General features: G+C 41.3%; 1 protein-coding gene across 6 annotated transcripts in view; it reads left to right on the plus strand.

Moving 5' to 3' along the window:
* The window catches only part of Ccdc138 (coiled-coil domain containing 138), a 68,830-nt gene that overhangs the window by 9,339 nt on the left and 38,039 nt on the right, over nt 1-21,452 (plus strand). For 5 of the 6 annotated variants that reach the window (XM_037199821.1, XM_037199822.1, XM_028892455.2 and 2 more), the window contains exons 5-9: nt 3,033-3,160; nt 7,050-7,231; nt 11,602-11,760; nt 13,762-13,881; nt 21,076-21,153. In XM_037199821.1, coding sequence (XP_037055716.1) covers nt 3,033-3,160; nt 7,050-7,231; nt 11,602-11,760; nt 13,762-13,881; nt 21,076-21,153 — 667 coding nt within the window. Of the gene's footprint in view, nt 1-3,032; nt 3,161-7,049; nt 7,232-11,601; nt 11,787-13,761; nt 13,882-21,075; nt 21,154-21,452 lie in introns of those variants that run through there. The other variant, XM_037199823.1, reaches the window with a different exon arrangement.

Below are 21,452 nucleotides of genomic sequence, written 5' to 3' on the forward strand. Positions count from 1 at the left end.
TAAGTCATCATTCTATCCCTATTTATTTTTTATTACGTTTATTTATTTATTTATTTATTTATTTATTTATTTATTTATTTATTATTTATTTATTGTCTGTAGATGGGGCATGGCGCGGGCATGTGCCAAGGCACGTGTCGAGGCCAGAGCACAATTTGTAGGTGTTAGTTCTCTCCTTCTACTGTTTGGGTCCTGGGTATCAAACTTGGCAGCAAGTGCCCTTGCCTGTTAAGCCATCCCACCTGCTCTAAGTTATTAAGTAGTAAAAAAATTTAAAATATTTATTCATTTTGTTTTATGTGTATGACTGTTTTGCCTGCATGTAAGTATGTGTACTGTAGGTATGTGTACTGCGTGCATGTCTGGTGCCCCAGGAGGTCAGAAGAGGTCATCAGATTTCCCGGAATTGGAATTATAGGTGTTGTAAGCCACCCTATATGGATCTGGGAACTGAACCCAGGTCCTCTGCAAGAGCAACAAATGCTCTTAACTGTTGCGCCATTTCTTCAGCCCCCCCCTTTAAAATTTTTTAAAAGATTTAGTTATTTTACTTTATGCATATGAATGTTTTGCATGCATGAGTGTTTGCGTACCATGTACATACTTGTTGGATTCCCTGGAACTGGGGTTATGGAACCATCTGGGTGCTGGGACTCAAACCCAAGTTTTCTGCAAGAGTAACAAGTGCTCTTAACTTCTAAGCTAGTGGTTCTCAACCTGTGTATCGTGACCATTGTGAGGAAGGGTCAAACAACCCTTTCCCTGGGGTCACCTAAGACCATCAGAAAACTCAGATTTACATTACGTTTCATAACAGTAGCAAAATTACAGTTATTAAATAGCAACGAAAATAATTTTGTGGTTGAGGGTCACAACAACATGAGGAACTGTATTAAAGTGTTACAGAATTAGGAAGGTTGAGAAACATTGAACTATATAGTTCTGTCCATGCAACACATTTGTGCATTGCCTGAGATGACCAGAAGGGGGCATCATATCCCCTGATACTGAAGTTACAAATGGTTCTTTTTTTTTTTTTTTTGGTTTTTTTTTTTTGGTTTTTCGAGACAGGGTTTCTCTGTAGCTTTGGTGCCTGTCCTGGATCTCACTCTGTAGCCCAGGCTGTCCTCAAACTCACAGAGATCCACCTGACTCTGCTTCCTGAGTGCTGGGATTAAAGGTGTGCGCCACCACCGCCTGGCTACAAATGGTTCTTAACAGCCATGTCAGTGCTGGGTATCGAACCTGAATCCTCTGGGAGAGCAATCAGTGCTCTTAACCACTGAGCCATCTTTCCAATTCCTATTTATATGTTTTTGTTTTTTGCTTTTGTGTGTGTGTGTGTGTGTGTGTGTGTGTGAGAGAGAGAGAGAGGGGGGGGGGGAGAGAGAGAGACTTACTGTGTAGCCCTGGCTATCCTGGAACTGGCTCTGTAGACTAGACTGGCCTCGCATTCACAGAGATCCTCTTGCCTCTGCTTCTTGAATGTTAGGATTATAGGTGTGTACCACCGTGCCCACCCCACTTTTTTTGGATTTATTTATTTTATTTTACGTGTATGTTTTCCCTGTATTTTAGATTTGTGCACCACACGTGTGCCTGGTCAGAGAGGGTGCTAGATTTCCTGGAACTGGTGTTATAGATGATTGTGAGCTACACCGTGTGGGTGCTGGAAACTGAACCTTGGTCCTCTGCAAGAGTAATAAGTGCTCTTAACAGCTGAGCCATCTCTCTAGCCCCAAACTATTTTATTTTTTAATCACCTCACCAAGTGTTAGCTTTCCCTATGTTTTTTCATGCATTCGTAGTTCTGGGTGTCACCCTTCCTAGCTTTCTCCTTTTGCCTCTGCTCCTACTCCCCACCTCAACCCCTCTGCCTTCCTCCACCACCACCGTCTTTATAAATCTGAGTATAATTCCAAAGTGCAATCTGAAGGTTTTAGACTCTGAAGATCTTTAGACCATTGGCCTTTTTTTTTTCCAGTCCTTAATCATAATCTAGTCTAGAAGTATGCTGACCTACCAGTAGATATAGGTCACAGATAGCTATTTAGTACTTGAAAAAGGGCTTGTCTGAGAATAGATATGCTGTAAATATAAAATACACCCAGGAGTGTCAAAGACATCGGATGGTCAAGATAATGTAAAACCCTTTTCTGTTAGTCTGTTTTTCATAAACAAAAGAAGAGGGTCTGTTTCGGCGCCTGGTTTCAGATTGCTGTTGCCGCATTTCTAGGCCTGTGGTGATGCAGAGCGTCGTGGTGGAGGGAGTGGTAGAGATGGGTGCACACTTGATGGCAGCTGGGGAGCAGAGACAGATGACAGATGCGTCTTCGAAAAGCGCGTCCTTCGCGACCCCAGCAGTTCATTTAGTATGATGGGATAGTTAGTGGGTGAGCCCGTTAATGAAATTAGCACACTTGTAAACCAGCCATTCAGGGATGTCAACAGTGGAGCCCTTAAGGGTACTTTATACACAACCATAACAACCTTCGTGTCTTACGTTCATTCTGGGGTGAAGTGACATTTTATATGTACTGTGATAATGAAAAATACGGTGAAAGTCTTGCCTCTTTTTAATGTCTTTAGTGTACTACCGGAAGAATGACCGAATGTGCCTGTAACTTATATTACGTTCCTTGTGAGCAGTGCTACCCTGAGGTGACCTCAGAACATGAGGTCCTGGTTCTGGCTTGTACAGGAACTGTTAACCATCCTAATCAAACTGTAGATAACAATGCCTGTTGTATCGGAATTACTGGGATTCAGAAGAGTTTGGCAGCCACAGACTGTTATACATCTTTTAAACTGTTTTAAATTACGTCTGTTTAATGTGCAGAAAAGGTTGGCAGACACTTGCAGTGGGCTTTCAAGATTTTCGCTTAGTTTGTACTTTTCATATGTGTATTTTTCGTATTTAAAATGATTTTTACATTGTCCTCATTTGTCGTGATATCGCCCTCTGAAAAGCAGCTCTTTTCTTGTCAGTTGTTATAGTGAACTTCTGGATTCTGATATATATATTGTTAAAGCCTAGATGATGAACTGGATTCTTTTCATAATTTAAAAAAATGGGAAACAGAAAAAGAATTAATTGAAGACGATGATAGAGATGGTGCCTCCAAAATAACAAAGCAGTCATTCAGAGAAATAGAAAAAGGTAAGAGAAATACTCATAAATAGGAATTTGTCATATAGAGTAAACCATGCTTACCTCATAGTAGTAACTGCTCCTCAGGAATCTGTATATTGCTGTGTTCTGAAGTTTTATAAACCTTAAGATACTTGCTGTGCTTAGTATTAAGGAGAAGAGAAAGAAACACCATTTTCTGGTTGTGTTCTTCCATTCTCAAAACTTATCCAAATAAGTTCATAATTAACTGAACTTTTATGCCATCTAAGTTCCTTTTCATGTTTCCTTTGTGGAAAGGGCTTCCGAGGATTTGAGCGGCGCTGATGCTTTGACAAAGTTCTGTAGATTGCTTCGGCTGGCTTCCCTGTCTGCCCGAGTGCATCCCATAGTTTCCTCAGGATTTCAAGGGCAGTGGACACGGGAGGTGGTACCTGTTGCCCTTGGGCTGCAGGGTTTGGAGCACACTGTTGCTCCGCTGAAGCACTGGGCACGTTCCGCCTACACTCCTTTGCCCCCTCATCCCCTTTGTTACGTTGGCCTCAGTGTTTGAAGATGATGTGACCTGATTCAGCCTGGACTTGTGTTTCCCATTCAGTGACCAATTTTTCTCCTGAAAATGCAAGAGAAATTTAGTTTTAAGAGTCGAATGTACTTGAAAGTTGACAAAAAAATCTAAGGAGTGCTGACTGTGCCTGTTGGAGACAGGAGGTCGCACTGTTGCCCTAACAAGTCAAGAACTTGTAGCCCATGTTCATAGCAGTATGACTATGTAAAGCAGCCAGAAGATGGAAGCATCCAGATGCCCATCAGCAAGTGAATAAAGTAGATGTGCTTCGTGAATAAAACAAACAGCTGGGCGGTGGTGGCGCACGCCTTTAATCCCAGCACTCGGGAGGCAGAGCCAGGCAGATCTCTGTGAGTTTGAATCCAGCCTGGGCTACCAAGTGAGCTCCAGGAAAGGCGCAAAGCTACGCAGAGAAACCCTGTCTCGAAAAACCAAAAATAAATAAATAAAACAAACAACAACAAAATATAAGGAGCACCCAGGCCAGGGATTGGTTAGTTTGATACCTAGATGGATTTTTCACTCATTTGCTTTTCTCAGTAATGAACCTTTTGTTTTGTTTAATTCATTTTATTGTTTTGTTTTTCAGTTATGTTCTCACCTTGTAGCTCAAGCTGGCCTTGAACTTGTGATGCCTTTGCCTCGGTCAATTGCTGGGATTATAGGTATTATGCCACCTGCCTGGAAAATTTTTTGTTGTTGTTGAGACAGGGTCTCTGTGTAGTCCGGCTGTGTAGACCAGGCTGGCCTCAAACTGCCAGTTCCTGCCTCTAGCTCCCAAGTGTAAATTAATATTTTTTATTTTGGCTGTTTCATGCTCTGTCCAAGATGGGGAGTGTAATGAAAGACTTTTAAAGTTTATCCCAAGGCCACTGAGTTCCATTTATAATGTGTGAGTTTTTCTTGACATGTATTCTTTATGGTACTGGGTTTCTTAGGAACTACATAATGGACTTAGAGTATATTCTCCCCGACACTCACCCCTCTGACTTCCTGTTAGTCCCTCTTGCGTCTAGGAGGTTAGGCTTCTACCTTCATGTCGTGTGTGTGTGTGTGTGTGTGTGTGTGTGTGTGTGTGTGTGTGTGTTTGTGTGTCTATTTTGTTTGCTTGTTTTGTGACAGGGCCTCTTTATGTACCCTGGCTGTCCCGAAACTTTTGTAGACCAGGCTCAGAGGTTTGCCTCTCTCTACCTCCCAAGTGTTGGGATTCAGATGCCTGCTACCATGCCCAGCTTACGTGTCTTATTTTTTTTTTAAGAACGTGTGTGTACATATGTAAACGTGTGTGCAGGTGCCATCAGAGGCCAGAGGAGTGTGTTAGATTTGGAGTTACAGGTTGTTGTGAGCAGGATACCACGTGGGTGCGGGGAGCCCACCTCTGGCCCTCTGAGAAAGCACCAAGAATTCTCAACTGTTGAGCTATCCTTCCAGCCCTGAGTTTATGCATCTATATAAAATCTATTATATGTAAACAGGAGTGAACATGCCATATTTGTCTTTGGGACTGACTCAATTTATCTAATATGGTAATATCCAGTTTAATCCATTTTTCTACAAATGACATAATTTAATTCTTTATAGCTGAATAAAATCCTGTGTGTATGTATGTATGAGTGTGTGTGTGTGTGTGTGTGTATGTATGCATGTGCGTGTGTGCACAAGTGTATGGTGTATCACATTTTCTTTAGTTATTCTTTTGTTGAAGGATAATTAGGTTGGTTCTGTCACTTGGGTCTTGTGAATAGTGCTGCAGCAAACATATATGCACAAGTATCTGTGTGGTACATTGACTTAGAGTCCTTCAACAGAAGTGATATGACTGTCATATGGTAGATATATTTTTAGTCTTTTGAGGTGCATAATCTGAAATTCTTACAGGCTGGATTAGCTTGCATTTTTTATAAGCAGTATATATAAGGTTTTTTTTTTTTAATTTATGTGTGTGAATGTTTTACCTGTATGTATGTATGTACGTATTGCACCATGTGTGTGCCTGGTGCCTGCAGAGGTCAGAAGAAGGCATTGGATTCCTTGGAACTGGAATTATGGATGGTTGTGGTTTATAATCATCTGAACCTGGGTCCTCTGCAAGAGCAACAAGTGCTTTTAGCTAAGCCATCTCTCCAGCCCCAAGGATTTATTTTTTTTCAAGAGAGCATTTTATACTCTATTAGCAGAAAGAATATTCTTGTATATACAATGTGGGTAGGGATAGAAAGCAAGTGAAACTTACTCAGACTGTTAAACTTTGTCATAATTAATAAAGTTGACTTGCACATAGATCCTAAAAGCTAGCAATTTTACACACACACACACACACACACACACACACACACACACATATATAAACAGAGAAATGACTGAACATGTGTGGCAGAGCCAGATGCATGACTGTGTAAAGACTGTATAACCAGATCACCTTAAACGCCTGTCTGGGAGAATGTTGATATATATCATATATATATATATATATATATATATATATATGATAAGGTAGTAAAGACTTGTAAGCCCATTCTGAAGTTAGTGTGGATAGATTTCAGAGAACATGTTAGTATTTACAGGAAGAAATTATAGAAATTGTGTTAACTACAGGCATATAAAGTCTAAAATAAACATAACAGGCACTTTTAGAGTTTAGAAGAAATTGAAAAATAAAGGCAGTGATTGGCACTTTAATTGAGTTGGTAGTTAATTTGGTTTTAGGGCACAGAGGGAAACACAATTAGGAATTTGTGAGGTAACATTCCATATCTTGGCCTGGGCTAGTTAATGCGCGAGTGTTTCCATCCACATTACAGTTAGGTTTGAAACAATTTCAGATTTACCAGGAATGTTGCACAAAGTACAAATAACTCATTTATACACTTTATCCAAATCTTATGTTATATTTTATCATTTTTGCCATACCATTCTGCTGTGGGATGTCTTTATGTATGCTGTGAATATGTTTTGCTCTGATTGGTTGATAAATAAAGCTGTATGGGCCTATGGCAAGGCAGCTAAGAGGCAGGCAGGAAATACAAGCAGAGAGACAGGAAGAAGTTGGGAGGGATGCAGGCCAGCCGCCCAAGGAGCAACATGTAATGGGATGCAGGTAAAGTCATGGAACATGTGGTGATACATAGATTAATAGTAATGGACTAATTTAAGATATAAGAACTAGCTACCAAGAGGCCTGCCATAGACTATACAATTTGTAAATAATATAAGCTTCTTTGTGTTTACTTGGGTCTGAGCAGCTGTGGGACCAGGCAGGACACAGGAAAACATCTGACTACACCATTTTTTTTTTTCCAGATTTTTAAACAATACTATGATTTTTATTTAAAGCAACTCTCTTAATTGCAGATGCCCTGCCGACCAACACAACCTCATCAAGACTTCAGACTGAACGTTGCAGTGATTTTGTTGACTTTCCTCTGAAACATGGCATTTCTCCAAAATCCAAAGTGTCAAAGAAGCAGAGTTTACTTCCACATCACATAAGTCAAATATATGACGAATTATTTCATATCCATTTGAAACTGCAGGTAAAAGCCAAATGCTGAATTGGGAATTCAGAAATGTTTGTGTTTTAAGAGTGTTTGCAAAATTTCAATATAAGAAATTTGATTGGAATTATACATACACAGGTCAAAGCAGGTCAGAAGGGGCAGATTTGATTTATAGGATTGTCAAATGGGAAATGTAGTGACTGAGATAAAAGTCAAAGCAGTGGTAGTTTACCAATAGGTGTGTCTTTAGATTTTAGATTGTCTTATGTTTATTTTCAGCCCATCCCATCCTTAAGATAGAAAACAAAAAGTGCTGATATAAAGTGTGTTACTTGAAGACATTATAAATTCATATTGTTAAAAGTACTTAAGTGTAAGAAGTCTTTTGTCAAAATTCAACTCTAAGCATAAGCATTTGTGTCGTCTATGGGGTTCATATCGAAAGGGCCTATGTGCGTGTTTATCAAGTGTCTCCAAGGAGATGGAAGCAGGACTTTATATAGTGCAGTTTGTTTGACTCCTCATTGGAAGCAATCATACATGACCGTGAAGTAGTTAAAGCATTTTATTTAGTTAAGTGATTTTAAGTAACTGTATCTCATTCTGTCACAATAATTGAAACTGTGATTACCATGGCATTTAAGAATAAGATTATGCCAGGCAGTAGTGGCACATGCCTTTTATCTCTGCCCTGGGGAGGCAGAGGCAGAGGCAGATGGATCTCTGTGAGTTCAAGTCCAACCTGGTCTACAGAGAGATTTCCAGGACAGCCAGGGCTACACAGAGAAACCCTGTCCAGTCTCGAAAAACCAAACACAAAAAGAAAGAAAAGGAGAAAGAATAAGATTATTATTAGCCTAAATCATCCAAAACGTTTTGGGAAAGACTGAGTCTGGCCCTTGACTGGAGGTAGAATTTAGAAAGGAGAGCAGTCAGAATGACATTCTGAGTACAAAGGCATTGGCAGGGTGTGGTGGCACATACCTTAGGCCCAGCCCTTGGGAACAGAGGCAGGTGGGTTTCTGTGAGTTCAAGACCAGCCTGGTCCACATAGTGAGTCTCAGACTAGTCAGGACTATGGAGTGGGACCCTGCCTCAGAAAGAAAGAGCAGAGGCAATGCTTCCAAGGAGGGACTGTTAGGTTATGAATGAAGCAGCCTCTGGAGTGAATAATAAAGTAGTAAATCTCATGCAGGCTGCCTCACAGGGGTTGAATCTAGAGAGTGAAATTTAAAAAATTATGTTTTAGTAGCAGGCATGGTGGCACAGACCTTTAATCCCAGCACGCAGGAGGCAGAGGCAGGTGAATCTCTGTGAGTCCGAGGCCGGCCTGGTCTACAAAGTGAGTTCCAGGACAGCTAGGGCTGTTACTCAAAAATCAAAAGCCTGTCTCAAAAACCAAAACCAAAACCAAAACCAAAATGGTATCTTGGGAAGTAGGGTAAAAGAAAAGCAATGATGTTATCAGCAAACAATATAAAGCCAGAAAAATGAAGTGAATGTGATTGATGTGGTTTCATTAACCTTCAGTTTTATCTGATCTTGAAATTTATACTGTACTGTTAGAATTGTCATTAGGCGTATAGATTTTTGTTACATTATGGGATTTCATTAATTCAACAAACATTGTAGTGCCTACTAATATGCATTCATATGTTCAATGCTGTATATCTATGCAAGTGCATAAAATATACAGGGCCCTGCTACATGGAGCTTATTAGAAGAAATAATGAGTACCTATGTTAGTATACACACACACACACACACACACACACACACACACACACACACACACACACTATCTCTTTGCTTAGCCCAGGCTGACCTTGAACTCACTATGTAGTTGAGGCCATCCTAGAATTCTCATCCTCCTGCCTAAGTTGGTGTGCTGGGGAGCAAGGGTACAAATTTGTACCACCAAGCCAGGCTAATTTTATAACTTTAAATGGAAGTATATCAGGGATATCTGATTAAGGGAGAATGGGAAGTCAGGTAAGGTTTCTCTGACATTTAAATTAAATCCTGAAGAATGAGTATTTAACACTAATTAGTGAGAGGAATTCATTCTAGATTGATCCATTTCTTGCACGAAACGCTCTTGACTCAAGAAAAATATAAACATCTGATGATTTTTTATAGCAGGACAGCTACACAAGCTGCTCTGTGCTTATGTGAATTGATTGGAGGGGAGTATAGATGTGGAATTCAGGAGCCTAGATAGTACTCTACTGTAGGTCACGGCATGAGAGAGACAGTGGTGACATGGAGCAGGCTGGTGGCGGAGGAACAGAGCTGGAGAGAGTAGATACTTAGTACAGAGGTGAATGGCTAAGTTTGGTGTGCAGATCTGGAGGAACATAGAGGAAGTGAGACCCTCACTCAGTTCTTCCTGTCTGGTCTGCGCAGCGGGAAGGAAAGTGGATTTCAGGAGAGAAAGATTTGGTTGAGTGGGTTTGGGTTGCTCCAGCAGTTAAACACATGAGCCAGACAGTCAAATTGATCTTGGGTAAGTGTCTAATTTGGGAGTCCTTTATGTACTCAGTTAGTACCCTGTCTCTATAACAAAGCACTTGAAACAATCAACTTAGGAAGCCAAATGAGTGTCCCACGTGGTGGTGTACGTCTGGAGCTCCAGTTGTTTGGAAAGCTGAGGAACGCTTGAACCCCTCCCTGAATTTGAGACCAGGCTGGGTACCATCGGGAGCTCTGATTTTAGTTTATAACAATCACAAGTGGCTTGCTTTGGTTTGTAGCTTTGGGGGTTCTGATGTATGACTGCTCTAGTTTGCTTTCTCCTGCTGTGATAAGACACTGTGCCAGAAACAACTTGGGGAGGGGGTTTCATCTGGCTCACCTGTCCAGATCATAGTCCTCTGAAGAGGAGTCAGGACAGAAACTCAAGACAGGAACTGAAGCAGAGGCAACAGAGCAATGCTATTTATTGGCTTGCTCTCCATGGCTTGCTCAGCCTACTTTTTGTTTGTTTGGTTGGTTTAGTTTTCCAAGACAGGGTTTCTCAGCGTAGCTCTGGCTGTCCTAGAATTTTTTTGTAGACCAGGCTGGCCTCGAACTCAGAGATCCGCCTGCTTCTGCCTCCCCATTGCTGGGATTAATGGTGTGTGTCACCACCTGGCTATTCACCCTGCTTTCTTATACAACCCAGGACGAATCGTCCAAGGGAGGCACTGCCCTTAGTGGGCTAGGTCCTCCCACTTTGACCATTAATCAAGAAAATGCCCCACAGACTTGCCTAAAGGTCAGTCTGATGGAGGGTTTTTTTGTTGTTGTTGTTGTTTTTTTCCCCTGAATTGAGTTTCTTTCTTCCTAGAGGACTCTTATAAACTAAGAGTCAAAACTGACAGAAAACTAACCAGCACAGTGACTCTTGGGTCTGAACTAGAAAACTGCATTTTAAATTCATAACTCATTAATTTTTAAATGTGTTATTATCTTTAATATACTCATGGAGTTGCATACCACCCCAACCAATTTTAGAATATTTCATCATCCCCAAAAGGCAACCACTAATCTACTTTCTGTCTCTTTAGATTTGTTCATCTGGGATAGTTTACACATGCTATCCTATATAGTATGTAGTAATTTGTTCCTGGATCCTTCCACTTAGTGTATTTTTAAAATTATTTCCTGTTGACTCATGTATCAGTCCCTGCTTTTTATTGCTAAATACTACTGTGTTATATACCATGGTTTTCTTCTTTATTCATTAATTGCTGGACATTTGGGTTGTGTCCTAGCTTCATGTCTGTAGCTGTGATAAATACTCGGGCAAAGATCAGCACAGGGGAGGGTGCTGCAACGGTTTAGTGGCTTGCAATCCCAGGCTGCAGTTCAAGACAGCAGGGCAGTCGAGGCAGCAGGAACTAAAAAGCAATTAGTGATATCATATCTACAGTCAAGAGCAGATAAATGTATGTTACTCGTCTAGCTTTTTATTATATAGCTCAAGACCCCCTGCCAAGGGAATGGTATCACCCACAATGGGCTGGGCAAGACAGTTCCCTATAGACATGTTTGCAGGCCAACCTGAACTAGGTAATTCCAAATTAAGACAGTCTGCCCAGGTAATTCTAGGTTGTGTCAAGTCAACAGTTAAAACTAACTAGTTATAGGTTGTTTACATTTTAGGCTATCGTGATGATGTTGCTGTGATCATTTGTGTTTAAGTTTTGTATGAACATATGCTTTCATTTCTGTTGGAATGCTGCAGTCAGATGGTAACTATGTTTAACATATTTTGAGGAACTACCAGATTGTGTTCCAGAGTGACCACATTATTTTACATTGGCAAAATCCATTTGATTAAAACAGTATCAGGGTATTAAGGTGTAAATTGCAGAATTTGTGAAGTAATTAAGAAAACCCACTTAAATTGTGTATTTTGGTAGTGTGAAACTGCATCCCAGCAGAAATTTGCTGAAGAACTTCAGAAGCGGGAACAATTTTTAGCAGAACGAGAACAACTGCTCTTCAGACATGAAACTGCCTTGAGCAAAATTAAAGGTGTTGAAGAAGAAGTTCAGACAAGATTTCAAATTTTAAAGGAGGTGATTATACAGCATTGGATCAGAGAGTAATTCTTTTTCTTTGCTTCATTAATGATTACATTCTTGCCATATTTGCTTATTTCACCTCTTTTCCTGCTTTTTGCACCCACTTATGCACACCTTATTTCCTTCTTTTTTATTGAAAATATTTTTCATATAGTATATGCTGATCATAGTTTACCTCCCTCATCTCCTCCCAGATCCTCCCTACCTCCCCACCCATCCAACTCCATGTCTTTTTTTCTCTCTCTCTCTGTTTAGGAAACAAACAGGCAAATAAAAATAAATAGAAAAAGAAAACAGAAAACAAAGAAAAAGCATGAGAAAAACAAATACAGGAAGAGACATGCACAAACACACATAACCCGTAAAAACACAAACCCAGAAACCATACTATATAAGCAAAAGACCCGTTAGGTAAAAAATGCCCAAACAAAGCATTGTGAGACAAAAACAATCTCTAAAAACACCATCGAGTTCATTTTGTGCTGGTCATCCCCTGCTTCTTGTGGGGCCTGCCCTTAAGTGTGGTTTGTATATCCAGTGAGACCCCATAGGAGAAAACCAACTTTCCCATTGTGGTTGGTTGACAGTTGAAGATAGCTTCTGAGTTAAGGACTAGAGCTCAGGTCCACTTACGCGCTAGGATCCCATCTGGTTTGGACCTATGCAGGCCCTGTACATGCTACCACAGACTCGTAAGTTCATATGTTCATCAGTTTTGTGTCTGGAAGGCACCATTTCTTTGGTGTCTTCCATCCCACTGACTCTTAAAATCTTTCTGCCTCCTCATCCACATAGGGCCCTGAGCCCTGAGGGGAGAGATTTGATAAAGACATCCTATTTAGGACTGAGTGTTCCAAGGTCTCTCACTCTCAGCACTTTGTCCAGTTGTGGCTCTCATTAGTTCCCATCTCCTGCAGGACCAAGCTTCTCTGATGATGGCTGAGCAAGACACTGATCTATGAGTATAGCAGAATGTCATTATGAGTCATTTTATTGCTACATTCTTTTAACAGAACAATAGTATTTAGTTTTTCTCTAAGTCCATAGCCTGTCTAGTCCTGGGTTCTTGGCCACCTTAGCAGTGTTAGGCATAAAGTCCATCTTTTTTTTTTAATTAATTAAAATTTTTCATTTATTTTACATCCTGATCAAAGTTTCCCCTCCCCCCTCTCCTCCTGTTCCCTCTCCACTGCCTCCCCTCTATGTCCCCTCTCCCCACCCACTCCTCCTCTATCTCCATTCAGAAAGGGGCAGGCTTCCCATGGGCATTAACAAAGCATGACACATCAAGTTGAGGCAGGGGCAAGCTCCTCCCCCTGCATCAAGGCTAAGAGGCATCCCACCTTAGGGAGTAGGTTCCCAAAAGCCAGATTAAGTGCCAGGGAGAGGTCCCGATCCCACTGCTAGGAGCTACATAAATAGAGCAAGCTATATAACTGTCACACACATCCAGAAGGCCTAGGTTGGTCCCATGTAGGCTCCCTAGCTGTTGGTCCAGAGTCTGTGAGCTCCCATGAGCTCAAATCAGTTATATCTGTGGAGGTCTTTTTTGTTTTTTTTTTCTTTTAATTTTTTGTGAAGATTTGTGTTAGGATTTTGATGAGGCTTGCAGATTGCATTTAATCTGTAGGTTGCTTTTGGTAGGATGGCCATTTTCATAATATTAAACCTACTGATCTATGAGCATGGGAGATGTTTCCATCCTTTGATATCTTCTTCAGTGTCTTAAAATATTTATTATACAAGCCTTTTACTCTCTTGATTAGACTTACTCATACACACGCACGCACGCACGCACGCACGCACGCGCGCGCGTACCTATGCTTAAACACATTGATTAGAGTTTTCATGATGGAAGAATTTCTGTTTTTTAGTTAGTTTATGTTTAATAGCATTTGATTTATTTTTTAAATGATTTTTGTGAGGATTTAACTCAGGGCCTTGGGTGTGTTGGGCCCTAAGCTGTTACTTAGATCAAATTTCTCCCTCTTTTAGCAACACAGCACAGAAGTCGAACACTTAACGGAAGCGCTTAAGGAAAAGAGCAAAGAGAGCAAGAGAATGAGGTCCTCATTTGATGCTCTGAGAGAGCTGAATGATAGCCTAAAAAAACAGGTAAGACCTACTTCATATATATTAGATGCTAAGATTTAAGACTTGTATTTAGGAAATCTAAGTAAGCCTTAAAACATTTCAGCTAGAATTTTATTAAATTTGTTAGCTTTATTATAAGATTCTTGTAAACATAAATAAAATATTTATATTCTTGCTTCTTTTTCGTCTATTTTGACAAATAGCTGATATATTTGGCAATTAAAAAATTAAAATAGCTTTACTAGATTAACAGCAAGCCCAGGGACTGGAGAGATGGCTCAGTGGTTATGAGCCCTGACTGTTCTTCTAGAGGACTGGGTTTAGCTCCTAGCATCTACATGTGTAGTGAGAGGCTTTTCTATGTCCTGCCCCGTCCTGCAGCAGGCTTCCAAATAATCACTCAGGGGCATATATTAATTACAAATGCTTGGCCATTAGCTCAGGCTTATTACTAACTAGCTCTGCACTTAAAATTAACCCTTCTTTTTTTTAAGATTTATTTATTTTATGTATGAGTGCTCTATTGACTTTATGCCAGAAGAAGGCTTCAGATCCCACCATAGATGGGTGTGAGCCACCATGTGGGTGGTGGGAATTGAACCCAGGTCCTCTGGAAGAGCAGCCAGTGCTCTTAGCCACTGAACTATCTCTCCAGCCCCAAAATTAACCCATAATTCTTCTCTATATTTAGCCACGTGGCCAGGTACCTTTTCTCAGTGCTGCATTCTCATCTTGCTTCCTCTGCATCTGGCTGGTGACCCCTGACTCCGCCCTTCCTCTTCCCCAAATTCTCTTAGTCTGGTCACCCTGCTTATACTTCCTGCTGGGCTACTGCCCAATCAATGTTTTATTAAACCAGTTCAAGTGACAAATCTTTACAGTGTACAAGAGCATTATCCCACAGCACACATGGAGGCTCACAACTGTCTGTAACTCTAGTTTTAGGGATCTGATGCCCTCTTTGGCCTCCATAGGTACTGCTTGCTTTTGGTGCATAGACATGTATACAGGCAAAGCACCCATTGTCTTAGGGGTTTCTATTGCTGTGAGGAGACACCAGGACCACGGCAACTCTTAGAAAGGAAAACATTTCATTGGGGCTGGCTTACAATGCAGAGTTTTAGTACATTATCATCATGGCAGGAAGCATGGTGGCATAAAGCAGACATGGTGCTGGAGAGGAATTTTAGAGTTCTACATCTGGATACATAGGCAGCAAGAAGAGACAATGAGCCAGTAGGTCTGCTTTGAGCTTCTGAGATCTCAAAGCCCACCCCCTAGTGACACACTTCCTCCAGCAAGGCCACACCTACTCCAGCAAGGCCACACCTCCCAATAGTGCCACTCCCTCTGGGCTTATGGTGGCCATTTGCTTTCAAACCACCACATTCTACTCCCTGGCCCCCAGAGGCTTGTAGCCAGATCATAAGGCAAAATGCATTTAGTCCAACTTTAAAAGTCTCCATAGACTATAACAGTCTCAAACCTATAAAAGTCCAAATTCTCTTCTGAGATCATACATTTTTATTTGTTTGTTTATTAATTAATTTAGTTATTTATTGGTTTTTCAAAGCAGGGTTTCTCTGTGTAATTTTGGTTCCTGTCCTGGATCTTGCTCAGTAGACCAGGCTAGCCTCGAACTCACAGAGATCTGCATGGCTCTGCCTCCTGAGTGCTGGGATTAAAGGTGTGTGCCACTTCCGCCCACCCCAGGATTTTCTTGAATCTATTTATCTCTGTGAACACAGGAGTTAGCTCCATTCCAGTTCTTAGTGCCTCTTTTCTCCTTGAATTGTACATTTTGTATTTTTCCTTGCTCAGCTTGCTCCTTTTCATTATGGATATTCATAAGAGTGAACACAACAGAGTCAATACTAGGCTGTTTTGAAATCTCCCCTGCCAATGTAATTAATCCAGAACTCTTCAGTTTAACTTCAGGCATGCTTTTCAGACAAGGGCAAAAAGCAGCCACATTTTTAGCCAAAATATCACAAGAATGGTCTCTAGGCCACATACAAATATTCTTCTCTGAAACTTCTTGAGCCAGGCCCCCACAGTTCATATCACCCTCAACACCTCTGACTTTCATGCTTCCACTAGTATGGCCCATTAAAGCATTCAACTGCTTTCCTAATCTAAAATCCCAAAGTCCACATTCCTCCAAACTAAAGCATGGTCAGGTCTGTCACAGCAATACCCCAGTCCCAGGTACCAACTTCTGTCTTAGTTAGGGTTTTATTGCTGTGAAGAGACACCATGACTATGGCAACTCTTATAAAGGAATACAGTTAATTGGGGCTGGCTTACGGTTCAGAGGTTTAGTCCATTATTATCATGGTGGGAAGCATGGTGTCACACAGGCAGGCATGGTGCTGGAGAGGTAGCTGAGAGTCCTACATCTGGATCTGCAGGCAGCAGAAAGAAACTGAGCCAGTAGATGCGGCTTGAGCATCTGGGACCTCAAAGCCCACCCCCTAGTGACACACTTCCTCCAATAAGGCCACACTCACTCCAGCAAGGCCACACCTCCTCATAGTGCCACTTCCTATTGGCCTATGGGGGCCATTGTCTTTCAAACCATCACACCTGGGTACTTATTTTTTTCTTTTTTTACCAAGAAAAAACTTGGCAATTTGAGAACAGATCAACTTTTAGACATTGATTTAGGCTTAAATACTTACTATAACTGTATACTACTACTAATTTAAACCAAGTATTTACTAAATGTTGGGCACTGTGCTAGACGTAAGCCTTTTTGCTCATACTCTTTCTTGTGTATAAAAGTGGTCCTATATTGTACAATAACACATATATGAGTTGTAATTATTGTCGATACATAATCCTAAAATTGCTTAGGAGAAACATTTTTGTGAGTTATACCTTCTTTTTTTCTTCCTTCTGTTAATTTTTTCCCTAAAAAGAGAAAATGAGGGCATATGGGTGAAGACAGAAAAGGCTGATTATGTATATTGGCTTAGTTAGGGTTTCTATTGCTGTGATTAAACACCAAGACCAAAAGCAACTTGGGAACGAAAGCATTTATTTTATCTTACAGTACTAGTTTTATGCTGTAGTCTAGCATAATGGGAAGTCAGGGCAGGAACTGGAGGCAGAAGCTGAAGCAGAGGTCGTGGAGGAGTGCTGCTTACCAGCTTGGTCTCCATGTCCTGCTCAGCCTGTTTTCTTAGACTGTCCAGGACCATCTCCCAAGGGTGGCACTGCCCCCAGCAAACTGGGTCCTCCTCACATGTCAATCACTAATCAAGAAAATGCCCCACAACTTACCTGCAGGCCAATCTATAGAGGCATTTTCTCAGTAAGGATTCCCATTTCCCAGGTAAGTCTTGACTTGTATCAAGTTGACAAAACCAACCAGCACATGTATATTGATTGGGAAGAAGTAGATGGAAAGAGACTGAGATAAACCTAGGAATGTGCTGGGCATGGTGGTGCCCATGAGTCCCAGCACGCTAAGGACAAAATGAAACAGAACTTAGTCACTTTAAAGCAGAGGGCTGAGAAACTGTCTGGATTTCTTTCTTTCATTCATTCATTCATTCATTCATTCATTCATTCATTCACTTAGTTTTGAGACAGGGTTTCATTGTATCTCTGGCTGGCCTAGAACTTGCTGTGTAGGCCAGGATGGCCTCAAACTCTTGAAGACCCACCTGTCTTTGCTTCCTGAGTGCTGGGATTAAAAAAAAAAATGATGCCTTTAAATTTAATATGCTCAATAAAGCAGAAAAAAGGAGATTGAGAACTTCCTTAAAGTGTGGACCACAGGGCAGGTGACGTGGCTCTGTTGAAGGTGCTTGCTTCCAAGCCCAAAGACCTGAGCTTGATCCTAAGACCCACATGTGGAATGAGAACCAGCTCCTACAAGTTGCCCTCTGACCTCCACATCTGTGCTCCCTACTATACAGCAAATAAGTAAAAGTAATTTTTAAAAATATGGACTATAAAAAGGAATTAAATTGAAATTCTAAAACTTTAAAGAACAATTGTAGTTAAGAACTTCTGCCTAAAAAGTGAATATGAATGTTGAGAGTGCTTGCCAAGTTTTCTCAAGGTCCTAGATTTCATTATTAGGGAATTGGGAGGGAAATTAAAAACAAAAAAGAATAGTTATAAGAACAGATGAGAAGCAGCAGAAGGTATGGTTAGTGAGTTGGAGCACAGTTTATTAAGAAGTTTCCAAATTGAAGCATTGGATGAAGAAAGAATGAACAATTCAGAAAAGACTCATGTAGGATTTAGCTTGCTTTCTAGTGCGGTGATCACACTTGACCACAAGTAGCCTGAGGAGGAAAGGTTTATTTCATCTTACAACTCTCAGATCACACTCTATCACTGATAAACATCAGGCCCGAAAGTCAAGCTGGACCAGGGGCCAGGAACAAGGGGAGACATAGGTGCTGGCTGTGGGAGAGCGAGAGAGGTGTCCTTAAGTGCCTTAACAATAGCCATATACACAGTTTTGGTGGCTTTTGAAATTCAATCGATCTTAGAGCTCCTACGAAACTTTCTTTTTTAGTAAAAGAGACCATAGGTGTTTCCTGAGGAGCACTGGATGGAATTGCAGGCTGATAAGATAAAAATAGTCTCAAGAACTACAAGGAAGTTATGGCATACTTTAAAAAAAGATTTATTTGTTTTAATTTTATGTGCATGGGTGTTTTTCATGTTCATGTATGTCTGTGCACTCTGTGCATGCAATACCCAAGAAGACCAGAAGATGGCGTTGGATACTCTGGAACTGGTGTTACAGACGGTTGTTAGCTGCCCTGTTGGGAACTGAGCTCAGGTCCTCTGTAAGAACAAGTACTCTTGAACACTGAGCCATCTCTGCAGCCCCAAATTATAAGCACAGTCATAATCTTGAGAGGTTCTCAGAAAGTTCAGTTTATGGTAGGAAAAGAGTGTTAGTCAAAGGTTATCAATGCTTTGGCCTTACGGATGGTTCACTGCTACTTTAATTTATATAGCTCTATAAAATGAATATCGTTTCTGTGCCAGCAATCTGCACAGCAAATGTTAGCTGTATCAACAGTTTTGACTCTGAGCTAGCGAGAGCTTCAACCAGACTCTAAATTAGGGTTTCCTCTCTGTTATTGTCACCCTTACTTTTGTCTGTCCTTTCTGCCTCAGTTTTCCTGTCAGACTTTATTCCCTTAATCTTAAGGGCTACTGATGGCCAAAGGTTCATTTTCTGGAACTTCTGCACTGCTGGATAGGGATATAGACCCCGCTATCCTGTGATGGTAGCGCTCTACCTGCCTGATCTAAGGGAGCAAAGGAAGCCTGAGGATCTTCAAAATGAATGGAATAGTAATCTAGAAAAGAGGACGTGTCCTGTGATGACAACCCTTATAAACAGGAGGCCTGCAGCAGAGTGTTAGGAATAATTTAAGAATTACTAATAGGTTTTCTGTAGCCCGAGAATAGGTTTCTCTGCCAACGCAGTAAGCTAGATCAAGCCGAATTGAAAAAGTAAAAGAACAGGTTTATTTGAGCAAAGCAATTCCTGGGTTAGTTCTCCAGTCCCAGAGATTGAGGCAGGAGAAGTCACGTGCCCAAACTAGAGCATGAGCTTATATACCCTGTAGGCGAGGGGTGGTGACGTGTCAGAGTATGGTCAAAGACTGAACACTTTAGGTGGGGACTTGGGCTGCGGGCAACTTCAGGGGAGGAGCTGCTGCAGCTGCCAGGAATGAGGAACTGGGCTTTTGGCATCTCTTCTCTGTTGGAGAGTCTCTGAGAGTTTTGGAGAGAGACGGAGAGATGGGGCTTCTCAGACCATGCAGGAGAGCTGGAGGTTCCAGTCGAACTATTACTACCAAAAAATAGTGGAGCTTTTTTGTACTGTGAGGTGCTTGGAAACCCTATGTTATAAAGCATTAAAGCTTCTGGGAATGTAGCTCAGTGGTAGAGCACCTGTCCAGAATCACAGACACCCCCCCAAAAGGGGCTGGGGGACTGGGGATGTAGCTCAGTGGTAGAGCACCTGTCCAGAATCACAGACACCCCCCCAAAAGGGGCTGGGGAGATGGCTCAGTGGGTAAGAGCAGGTACTGCTCTTCCAGAGGACTCAGGTTCAATTCCCAACACCCACATGGCAGCTCACAACTCTCTGTAACTCCAGTTCCAGGGGACCCAACACCCTCACACAGATATACATGCAGACAAAATACCAGTGCACATAAAATAAAAATAAATTAATTTAGAAAAAAGCAAACTGGGGAGGAAAGGTTTTTCTTGGCTTGTGTTTCCACATCACTGTTCACCACTGAAGGAAGTCAGGACAGGAACTCAAACAGTTAGGAACCTGGAGGCAGGAGCTGATGCAGAGGCCATGGAGGGGTACTGCTTACTGGCTTGTTCCCCATGTTTTGCTCAGCCTGCTTTCTTATAGAACCCAGGTCCACCAGTCCAGGGTCAGCATCACCTACAATAGGCTGGGTTTTCCCCCATCCATCATCACTAATTAAGAAAATGCCCTACAGACTTGCCTGTAGCCCAATCTTGTAGAGATATTTTCTCAGTTGAGACTTCCTCCTCTCAGATGACTTTAGTTTGTGTCACATTGACATAAAACCGGCCAGTGCAAGGTCCATAAAAATTATACTTCCAAAACATTTCCCATTAGGCTTTTCAGATCTTAGGCATTATCTTTGTTACTTTTCCTGTTGCTGTGGTAAAATACCTAACACAGACAGCCAAAAGGAGGAAGATGTGTTTTGGCTCACAGTTCAAGGATACAGTCCATCAGGGTAGGAAAGTCTTGTGGCAGGAGCTTGAGGAGGCGGCTGATGACCTTGCATCTGTAATCAAGAAGCAGCGAGCAATGAGTGCCTGTGCTCAGCTAGCATCTGCTTTTAATGTAGTCTAGGACCCAAGCTCTCAGAATAGTAGGTCTTCCCACCCCAGTTAACCCAATCAAGAGACTCCATCGGAGGCATGCCGGAAGGCTCGTGTGGATGATTACAGATTGTTGATAGTCAATACTAGCCATCATAGGAGTTTTGCAAATTTTTCATAAAATGTAAAATTTCCTAGATACTGTTAATGTTTTAGAATGAAATGGGGATTTTTGGCTGTTTTGTTATACTGCTCAGTTAAGTGTCTGGTAAGATTAGATAGTATATTGAAAAATCCTTCATATCAAAATAGTTTAAAATGTCTGTTGAAATATGTAGTTTTCCCCTTCCTTAGCTAAATGAAGTAAGTGAAGAAAACAGGAAGATGGAGATTCAGGCCAAAAGAGTTCAAGCTCGTTTAGATAACCTACAGGTAAGTTGTCTGCTTTTCTTCCATGAGTTTTTGTTTTTATAATTTTTTTAGGGCATATGTGTGTGTGTGAGTGACTGTATGCCATGAATGTGCAGTTGTACAAAGAGGCCAGAAGAGGGTATTGGAGTTCCTGGATCTGGAATTGCAGGCAGCTGTGAACTTCCCAACTGATGTCTGTTTTCCAAGAGCAGTACCTTCTCTTAGCTGCTGAGACACCTCTCTAGTGCCTGTCATAATTTGTAAATTAGTTATTTTATGCATTTGAGTATTTTGTCTGCGTGTATGTCTGTGCACCGTAT

The sequence above is a fragment of the Peromyscus leucopus genome, chromosome 16_21 (genome assembly GCF_004664715.2).
Source record: "Peromyscus leucopus breed LL Stock chromosome 16_21, UCI_PerLeu_2.1, whole genome shotgun sequence".
In the NCBI taxonomy this organism is placed as follows: Eukaryota; Metazoa; Chordata; class Mammalia; order Rodentia; family Cricetidae; genus Peromyscus; species Peromyscus leucopus.